The sequence below is a fragment of the Pristis pectinata genome, chromosome 17 (genome assembly GCF_009764475.1).
Source record: "Pristis pectinata isolate sPriPec2 chromosome 17, sPriPec2.1.pri, whole genome shotgun sequence".
In the NCBI taxonomy this organism is placed as follows: domain Eukaryota; kingdom Metazoa; phylum Chordata; class Chondrichthyes; order Rhinopristiformes; family Pristidae; genus Pristis; species Pristis pectinata.
The window spans coordinates 14463738-14473764 of record NC_067421.1 but is presented as its reverse complement, the minus strand read 5'-3'; the positions used below and the strand labels follow the sequence as shown (position 1 = coordinate 14473764).

The window sequence follows — 10027 nt, the reverse complement described above, 5'->3', positions numbered from 1 at the left end:
TGAACATAGTATAGTAAATTGAAATGAGTAAATTATTCTTGCACATTGAAAGCCCATTGAGGCTCAGATGATGTTAAGGGCAGATGTTACATTGAATCTCAGATTTATGGCACAGAAAGGTGGCCATTTAGCCTGTCATCTCTCTGCCAACCATTAAAATTCTTCTAAGGTTATTTCCAGTTCTTTGTCTCAGTCCATTAACTTGAAGGTTACCGCTCTTCAAGTGCTCTTCTGGTGTTTTGTAAATGTGATGTAAAGCTGCTTCCAACGTGCCTTCAGGCAGTCAGTGCCAGACTGCATGGTAGTTCTCCCACTCCAGTCATGTGGGTTTTCAGTTGGCTAATGAGACTAATGAAAGAGCACAGGTAGAGCCAGAGGTATTTCAGAGGGCAAAAGGCTAGGGAGGGTGGGGGGGGGGGGGGGGGGGTGGCTGTGGGCTCAGCGCCAACTTGGACCAGAGGTGCCCAGAGATCAGTGAGGATATAATACATTCCCAAGGAGGCATTGAGAACATCCTTGAAGCGTTTCCTCTGGTAGTCTCTAGTTCTGGTAGAGTTCGGAGTGTCTGTTTTTGGAATGTGATTTTGGACACAAAGATGTGACCTCCCATCAGAGTCATAGAGTTGTACAGCACAGAAACAGGCCCTTTGGCCCACCACATCCATGCTGACCTCTCTGCCCATCTACAGTAGTCCCACTTGCCCACAATAAGACCATATCCTAATAAGAGGCTTGGTGTTGGCCTGGGGGAGTATGCTGGTTTCTTATTCAGCCAGAGGAGGTGGTGAAGAAGGCAAACAGAATTCTGACCTTCATTAGCTGGGGCATAGAATATAAAAGCTTGGAGGTCACGGTACAACTTTATAAAACTTTGGTTAGGCCACAGCTGGAATATTGCATGCATCTCTGGCCGACGCACTATAAGATGGACATGGTTGCACTACAGAAGGTGCAACTATGATTTACCAGGATGTTGCCTGGGATAAAACATCTCAGTTATGAAAATTGGAAAGACTGGGGTTTTCTTGAAGTGGAGGAGGCTGAGGAGGATTCTGATGGAGATGTACATAATTATAAGGGGCATAGATAGGGTGGATAGTAAGAAACTTTTCCCCATAACAGACATGTCTAAAACCAGAACATGTGGGTTTAAGGTGAGTAGTAAAAGGACCAGAGGGGGTTGGAGGAACAATTATTTTTCAACCCAGTTGTTCGATTGCAGGTCACCTGAGAAGGTGTTGGAGGTAGATGCTCTCACAAGATTTAAGAAGTATCTAGATGAGCACCTGAATCACAAAGGCTTAGAAGGTTCTGGATCAAGTGCTGGCAACTGGGATTAATCTACATAGGCACTCAATGGTCGATATGGACATGCTGGGCTGAAGGGCCTGTTTCTGTGCTGTATTACTCTATGGATTTGGAGGATTTTGCAGAAGCAAAGCTTTGAGGTGCCTCCTGTAGATGGTCCATGAATCTGAAGCATGCAGGAGGGCAGGGATCACTGCTACTTAGTAGACCATGAGCTTTGTACCAGATTTGAACTCTTTATCTTCCTGCCTTCATTTCCTCAAACGTCCAAAGGCCATGCTGCTGCACTGAAGTCGAAGGGGAGTTTCGTCATTTATGTCCTCCTGTGGTGAGAGCTGGCTTCCAAGAGATGGGAGGTGCTCCATGTTTTTCCAGGTCCTTGCTGTGGACTTTTATAGTTGGGAGAGCAGTGTGGTGAAAGACCTTTTGTTTTGTGGATGTTTAGCATGTAGTCAACCTCCAGCAAGTGTGCCATTAACTTGTGCTAAACCAACACTAGCAGAAAATTGACCAAAATTTCTATCCCAGTTTGCAGGAAACAAGTGGCTCTGTAATGAACTTTTTAAATTGGCTGTGAACTGACAAGAAATGCCAAAACAGTTATTGATACAAACTCAAACAGGATGCAGTTGGAATCCGTATCTGCTTCCTCCTCTGAATCTCTGTGGTGTGGCTGGCAACTTGATTTACAAGTCAATGTAACATCCATGGCCCCACCAGGTCTGGATTTTCCTCCAACAGCCTTTGGAAGCTGCAGATATCAGGAACATGATGTAGCAGCTGGTATCATCATGTGGAATAACCCTTACAGGAAGCAGGAAGGAATACAGTTGCTGTGGAAGTTGGTGAGTTTATAGTAGACATTCATTTTGACAATCTACCACCAGAAATGGAAAAAAAAAGTGCAAAGTTGAGGCTGTACTTCTGTATGTGAACACACTTCTGTATGTGAACACACTGTACGCTTTAATATTGGACAAGGGAGTCATTTGATGTACCAACTTGTATTAGTAACCAGAACAGTCAGCTTTGTGTAGGAGCTATAGTAGTAACGTGTAGGTGTTAGGCACTTAATAAACTATTTAAGTCCATTGTGTCCACTTGTTTGTGTAAACATCCCAATGTGTATAATACAAGGCTTGGATGGAAATTGGAAGAAAATTTGATACAAGTTCGAGATGCAACACCAATACATTTGTCAGTATATGTGGAACAGAGGAACAGGAGGGGATTAGACAGGAATAAAGATTATGTCATAACAAGGTAGGGCAGGATCAAACAGGATCCTTGAGCATCACCTTTTAACTGAAGGAAGTGAATGTAACTAAAAGGAGAAATTTAAGGCAAAGAAAGGTGGTAGGGGATGGGACTGATAGTGGGTCTGGTCAGGGTAGAGGCCAAGGACCTGCAGACAGTCCTGTAGAGGGGAATTGGGGGTCCTGTGTGTAAAGGAGTTGGGGCCAGGAAAATGGAAATTGTTCAAGTATTAAAAGGCACTGGAAGATCCATAGTTGCAGGTCTGAAAAGATTAAACAAACAAAGGAAGAGTTGAGAAGGGAGGAAATGGGTTTTGTGGGACAGTAGTGGCCTGCAAGTCTGAGTCTATGAGGGCAATCCTGAAGGCAAGGAAATGGAACTTTAAACCAGGGAATCCACAAAAGAGTCAGTTGGTGCTGCTACACAGAGAAGGTGAGATCATGTATTTGGCAGCATATGAATCTGAAGACACGACAAGAGCAGCCATTCAAAGAACACACAACTTCATGCAGATATCTGTCACGAGTGGATCTGAAATGTCAATTCCAATATCTGGAGACAATGCACTCGATACACTGGAGTTGGCCATACATGGACCTTTCCAGATGCCACAGTAAAACTCTCATAATCCTGCACCTTCGAGGCTTTGGTGATACCAGGATGGCAGGTTTTCCAAACTATTGGATATTATTCCTCTTTGTACACCAACACACATTTAGTTTGCTTTTTTTAGATGTTACAGAGTGATATGATAAATTTTCTGGTGAACCAAGGGAGTGTGGGAATGGGGGCCCAGTGAACAAACCATCAGGATTTCTGAACAATGGGATAGCAGATTATCAGAGTTCTGTTGTAATTATTTATCCTCTGACGTAGATTTGATGGACGACTAAGCCTAAAACTACAAAACAAATGAGCATCAATCTGATCACTTTATTCAATGGCAGTGCTAATCTGTTCATTATACATGAAACTCTGCTCCCTTTAAAATAGTGTATCATAGGGCATAAAAGGAACTGTCTCTTGTATGGTTTACAGTAATTTCTAGGCTCTGATTTCAGTTCACATTCAATCATTTTGTTATTGTTTCAAAAGTTATGTTAAACTTTACCAAGTAATTTCTGAATGAGTAATCATCACACACTTTTTTTTCCTGAGGGTTCTGATGACAAATGGAGAACTGGATCCAAGCTTTGAAAGCTAACTTGTGGTCTTTCAATCCCCTCAGCTGATTTCTTTGTCAAGTGGCTGTCCAGTTTTCTCATGAATCTGTCAACTCCACTGCCTCCACAACATTCAGCTGCACACATCCATTACGTGCATAGGTTGCACATAAAGGGATAACTTTAAGGGGAGGTTCTTATTACAGGCATCAAAGCTTTCTCCTTGCACAATACTTAAACTCCTCAGTAACACATTGTACGAATCATGCAACGGTTTTTCATGTTCATCATTCGAACTGGGAATCCTTTTAAATGCACCAACCATCTTAACTGTCATCATCATAACCAGAAGCCCGAATGCAGCTTGCCATATTGAAATTGATTGTGCTGAGACTGACTGGTTCACTTTGGTAAGCAAATTAACCAGGATGGAAAGGATCTGTGCAGAGCAACTGCTTCCCACAACTGCTCGCTGATCTGCATTGATTTATCAGTCCCCAGCCAGCACATCATGTTTCCAATGGTATCAGTGCCCATCAGCCAGAAAGCAGGGCCCAAATTCCCACTCTGATCACTCCACGATGAATCTCTGGTGTACGTGCACATGTAGGTCTGGGGCTGAGAGAGCTGTATGTAACCTGACAAAGCATCCTCCACCATCAACGTGACAAACGACAGGCGTGGCCCAAGCACCGGAGGGCAGGGAAGTTGGGTGAGCAGAACCAAAATTGTGAAGCGAAGCTGGGTATCTGCCCTTTGATCTTTTGTTTACCTTTCACCCTCAATGGCAGATATTTGCACTAATAAGCCTAAAACCTCAAAAGAGATGATCATTCAGACAGGTCAAAGGTTGTATTCCTCAAGTAGCATGAATCCTCATTTTTTTTAACCTCTGACCCAGAAATACCCAATCAGGCCAGAGGTTTCAGTGAGCTTGGGAAAATACCAACATTTTACAACAGGAGGTTCGATCAAAGAAAACAAAATTCACAGCTTGAAGCAATAATACAAACAGAAATGTACTTTAATACTGTATATATTGCAAATTTTAAGTGAACCGCTAAAGTTTACAAAGTGAGCTGCAGTGACATAATTTGGTTAGTTAAATAGTTTGGTCCAATTTTATAATCAAAAGGAAACAAATGTTAATATACATTTGAAGTGAAGAAGTTTGTCAAAAATCAAAGCTTAAATTATATTCATATTATAAAGTCTATGTGAATAAAATGGCAGCACAAAATGTAGGTTTGACTACTAAATATCACGAGAGCTTTACATGATGGGAAGGTGTGGGTGGAGGGGTTTGCATAACTATTAGTACGTGGCTTGTAATTCTCACCCCTTCCCACCCAATCACTCGTCCTTGTCAAACTCCTTCCACCTTATGTAGCTCTTGAATTAGACACTTAATTTGAGGATTTTCATTAAAATTATTGCACATTGGCATCTCTCAAAACAGCCCTCTTTAATAAAGTAATTCTTTAGTCAAAAATACACAGGTACAATCTTCACACGATGTTCATGGGTTTGCTAGAGGACTATCTGTCACATAGTTGAGCACTTTGGAAGATTATTTAAACCCTGCAGTACTTTTCCCAATGACTTGGTCCAAGCCTAAAGTATTTTGCAAGACAGTTTGCTTCAGTTTAGGTTGGCATGGTTACGGTGCAGTGGAAACCACCTGCTGTGGGATGAAGGTCTCGATGCTGCTTTGACTAGGTGATAGCAGGTGGCTGTGACCGTCTGCTGACTGGGTGTTTTGGTACATCACAAGGCTCCCTGAAGAGACTGTGAATGAAGAAAGAAGAGAGAGTTGTCACAACACTGAAACCTTCTTTAGAACCACTTCCCAATGGCTTCAAAGCTTTCCCACTGGGGAAGATTTTTGTCACAGCTTGGGCAGTGTGTGATCCCCGGTCTCTACTGGAATCTGCCTGATTCAGATTTCATTAAAGGAAGATTAGGCAGGTTCTATAAAGAGGCAGGTTCTCTACCCCCTCAGAACCCCAGATCACTGCCAAAAAGTGAAACTTTGCCCCAACATCCAGGCCACATAAACAAGCAATGTCTCAGATTCCTGGTCTGTGCTTAGTTATTTGATGCTAGTTAGATCAGTAAGGATTCTGCTTCACTCCAGCGATACTCCAGAGCACCTCCTTAGCTTTAATCAGACATGAGGCCATTTCAGAACTGGGTTCCACCTGCATGTCTTCTACAATAAGGATAGGTGGTGGCCTGCCAGCACCACCTATCCAGGCACAATGAGTGAAGTGTCCATCAGACTTAGGAGGCAGGAAGACAGAAACTGGAAAAAATAAGCTGAGAAACTGTTCTAAAATCATAGAATCACACAGCACAAGATTCAGCCCATTGTATCTGCGCAAGGTCTTTGAAAGAGCTATCCACTAGCCTGCCCTCAGCGACTAGCAGTGCACATTTTCCCTCAGATACTTTTGCAAATTGCTATAAATCTGCAAACACCACCTTTCATGCCACACATCCCAAATCAGAACTGCCTATGTTGCCAAGTATATAAATTCTGTGTCACCAATTCTGCTGCTATAAAATGTTTCTCCCTCATTATTCTCAAATATAAGGAGAACAACCCCATTTTCACCACATAACTCACCCTGACCCTATTATGCATAACATAGTGAGGAAGGCTATCACAGAATACACAGCAGGATATGAATCAGTTGGAAATTTGGGTGAAGAAATGGCAGGTGGAGCTTAATCCAGACAAGTGTGAGGTGATGCAAATTGGAAGGTCAAATGCAGGAGGAAAGGATACAGTAAATGGCAGAAACATGGAAGTACAGAGGGATCTTGGGGTGCAATTACACAGCTCTCTGAAAGTAGCAACACAAGTGGATAGGGCGGTGAAGAAGGCGTATAGCATGCATGCCTTCATTAGTCGGGACATTGAGTATAAAGGTCAGCAAGTTATGTTGTAGCTGTATAAACTTTGGTTAGGCCGCATTTAGAGTACTGTGTGCAGTTCTGGTCATCACACTATAGGAAGGATGTGCAGGCCCTGGAGACAGTGCAGAAAAGGTTCACCAGGATGTTACTTGCATTGGAGTGTGTTAACTATAAGGAGAGATTGGACAAACTTGGATTGTTTTCTCTGGAACATTAGAGGCTGAGGGGCAACCTAAAAGAAGTATATAAAGTTATGAAAGACATAGATAGAGTGCATAGTCAGAATTTTTTTCCCAGGATAAAAATGTCAAATACTAGAGGGTATAGGTTTAAGGTGAGAGGGGGAAAGTTTAAAAGAGATTTGAGAGGTAAGTTTTTTTATATACAGAGAGTGGTGGGTGCCTGGAACACGCTGCCAGGGTAGGTGGTGGCAGCAGATACGATAGCAATACTTAAGCGGCACTTAGATAGACACATGAACATGCAGGGGATGGAGAGGTGTGGACCATGTGCCAGCAGATGGGATTAGTTAGATTGGCATCATGGTCAGCACAGACATGGTGTGCCTAAGGTCCTGTTCCTGTGCTGTACTGTTCCATGTTCTATAACAAGCAGAAAGACCTGTTTCTGTCAATCACTTTAAGCATATGGAATTTTTTGAAGCTTAGTCCTGTGTTTGTGCTGTGATAGAGCCAACCTAGTTAGTAGTGAGGAAATTCACTACTACATGAATATTCATAAAATTCACAGCAACATTCCAAACTGCCCCCAATTTTGCTTGAGTTCAATTGCACATAGCAAGATTTTGGAATTTCAAGTTATGTTGTACTAATGACAGCATGAATTATTGCTCATGATATTACCTCTGCAGATATATTGAGCCTTGAGGTTCTGTTGAGAGCATTAGAACATAAGAAGTAGAAGCAGAAGGCGGCCACGTGGAACTCTGAGAGCTTTGCTGCTCCTGTGCCTCGTCCATTTCCCACCCAATCAAAATATCCCCTCATCCCCTTGGTGCCAAGAATCCATTTGGAACATGACTTAGGATACAAAGGATTCCAAGGACTTACAACCCACAGCATAAAGAAATTTCTCCTCAGCACAATCATAAGTGGCTGACCCATATCCTGAGGTTTAGACTCTATACCCAAAGGAATCAGCTTTCTGTCAATCCCTCTCAGAATCTGTATGTCTCAATGAAATCATCTAAACTCCACTGGTTTTGGACCATCACACTTCACAGAACAAAACCTTCATCCCAGGAATTAATTTGACAAGATGTTACTGCAATGGTCTCAAGATCATCCTTCACAAGATGCTGGTGGAACTCAGCAGGTCAGGCAGCTTCTATGGAGGGAAATAAATAGTTGACGTTTCAGGTCGAGACCCTTCATCAGGACCTTCATCATCATCCTGATGAAAGGTCTCAACCCGAAGCGTCGACTATTTATTTCCCTCCACTGATGCTGCCTGACCTGCTGAGTTCCTCCAGCATTCTGTGTGTGTTGTTCCAGATTCCAGCATCTGGAGAATCTCTTCTGTCTCAGTACATCCTTCTTTGGGTACAGAGACCAAAACTGGGCATGTTACTTGGCAAATCCCTGTGCAACCTCAGCAAAACCTCCTTACATTTGTACTTCAATCTTCTGCAATTAAGGCGAATAAACCTTTTGTTTTGCTAATGGTTTGCTGTTCCTGCAGGTTTTTATCTTTCCTGAACCAGCACAACTAGGTCCCTCCATACACAAGCTTTTAGGTCTTTCTCACCATTTAAAAAATATTCCTCTTTTCTATTCTTCCTACTAAATGCACACATTCCCACATCATAACTCATCTGCCAGTTTTTTGCTCACTCACTTAATCTGTCTATATCTTCTTGCAGGCTCTTTACAATCACCTCAGCTCACTTTCCCAACCAGCTTCATATTATCAGCAAACTTGATAACATTATACTCTGTCTTTTCATCTGTCACTTATGTGTTTTTTGAAAGCTGAGGACTGATACCTCTCCCTGTGGCAATCTGAAAATGACCCAATAACTCCTAATCCTTTTATTTTCTATCCTGTAACTAATCCGTTATTCCCACTCATATATTACCCCAGGCCGATGAGCCCTCATTTTATACAATAGCTTTCTGTGTGATACCTTATCAAATACCCTTTGAAGGTCCAAATCTCCTGGTTCCCTCTAATCTATCCTGTTGGTTATATCCTCAAAAATGTCTTTAATGTGATTTTCCCTTCATTAAACAATGCTGACTCTGTCTAATTTCTCTATTACCAACTCCTTCATGGTGGAGCAACAGACATTCTGCTGGAGGACCTCAGCGGGTCGAGCAGCATCTATGGGAGGAGAGGAATTCCACAGATTGGAACTGGAATTGGTTTATTACTGTCACTTGTACTGAGGTAAAGTGAAAAACTTGTCTTGCATACCGATCATACAGATCAATTCATTACACAAGGCATTGAGGTAAAACAATACCAAATGCAGTGTAAAGTGTCACAGCTACAGAGAAAGTGCAGGTAGGCAATAAGGTGTAAGGTCATAACGAGGTAGATTGTGAGATCAAGAGTCCAATTTATCATACTAGGGAACCGTTCAATATTGGGATAGAAGCTGTGCTTGAGCCTGGTGGTATGTGCTTTCAGGTTCCTGTATCTTCTACCCGATGGGAGAGGGGAGAAGAGAGAATGACCCAGGTGGGTGGAGTCTTTGGTTATGCTGGCTGCTTTATTGAGGCAGTGAGAAGTGTAGACAGAGTCCATGGAGGGGAGGCTGGTGTCCATGATGTACTGAGCTGTGTCCACAACTCTCTGCAGTTTGTTGCGGTCCTGGGCAGAGCAGTTGCCGTACCAAGCCATGATGCATCCAGATAGGATGCTTTCTATGGTGCATCAATATAAGTTGGTGAGTGTCAAGGAAGCATTCCAAATTTCTTTAGCCTCCTAAGGAAGTAGAGACGCTGGTGAGCTTTCTTAACCGTGGCGTCTTTGTGGTTGGACCAGGACAGGCCATTGGTAATGTTCACTCCTTGGAACTCGAAGCTTTCAACCCTCTCGAACTCAGCACTGTTGATGTGGACAGGAGCATGCGCAACGCCCCCCCTTCTTGAGATCAATGACCAGTCCTTTTGTTTTGCTCACATTGAGGGAAAGGTTGTTGTCATGACACCATGTCACTAAGCTCTCTATCTCCTTCCTGTACTCCGTCTCATTGTTATTTGAGATATGGTCCACTATGGTGGTATCACCTGCAAACTTGTAGATGGAGTTAGAGCAGAATCTGGCCCACACAGTCATGAGAGTATAGGGAGTGAAGTAGAGGGCTGAGGACACAGCCTTGTGGGGCACCAGTGCTGAGAATAATCATGCTG

At 42.9% G+C, this 10027-nt stretch overlaps 1 protein-coding gene across 3 annotated transcripts in view; it reads right to left on the bottom strand.

Moving 5' to 3' along the window:
- Window positions 1-4760: 4760 nt before the first annotated feature.
- The window catches only part of LOC127579647 (hepatocyte nuclear factor 1-alpha-like), a 232297-nt gene continuing 227030 nt past the window's right edge, over window positions 4761-10027 (bottom strand). For 2 of the 3 annotated variants that reach the window (XM_052032570.1, XM_052032569.1), the window contains exon 11: window positions 4761-5516. In XM_052032570.1, the coding sequence (XP_051888530.1) occupies window positions 5389-5516 (128 nt within the window). In that variant the 3' untranslated portion in view covers window positions 4761-5388. The remainder of the gene's footprint in view (window positions 5517-10027) is intronic. The other variant, XM_052032567.1, reaches the window with a different exon arrangement.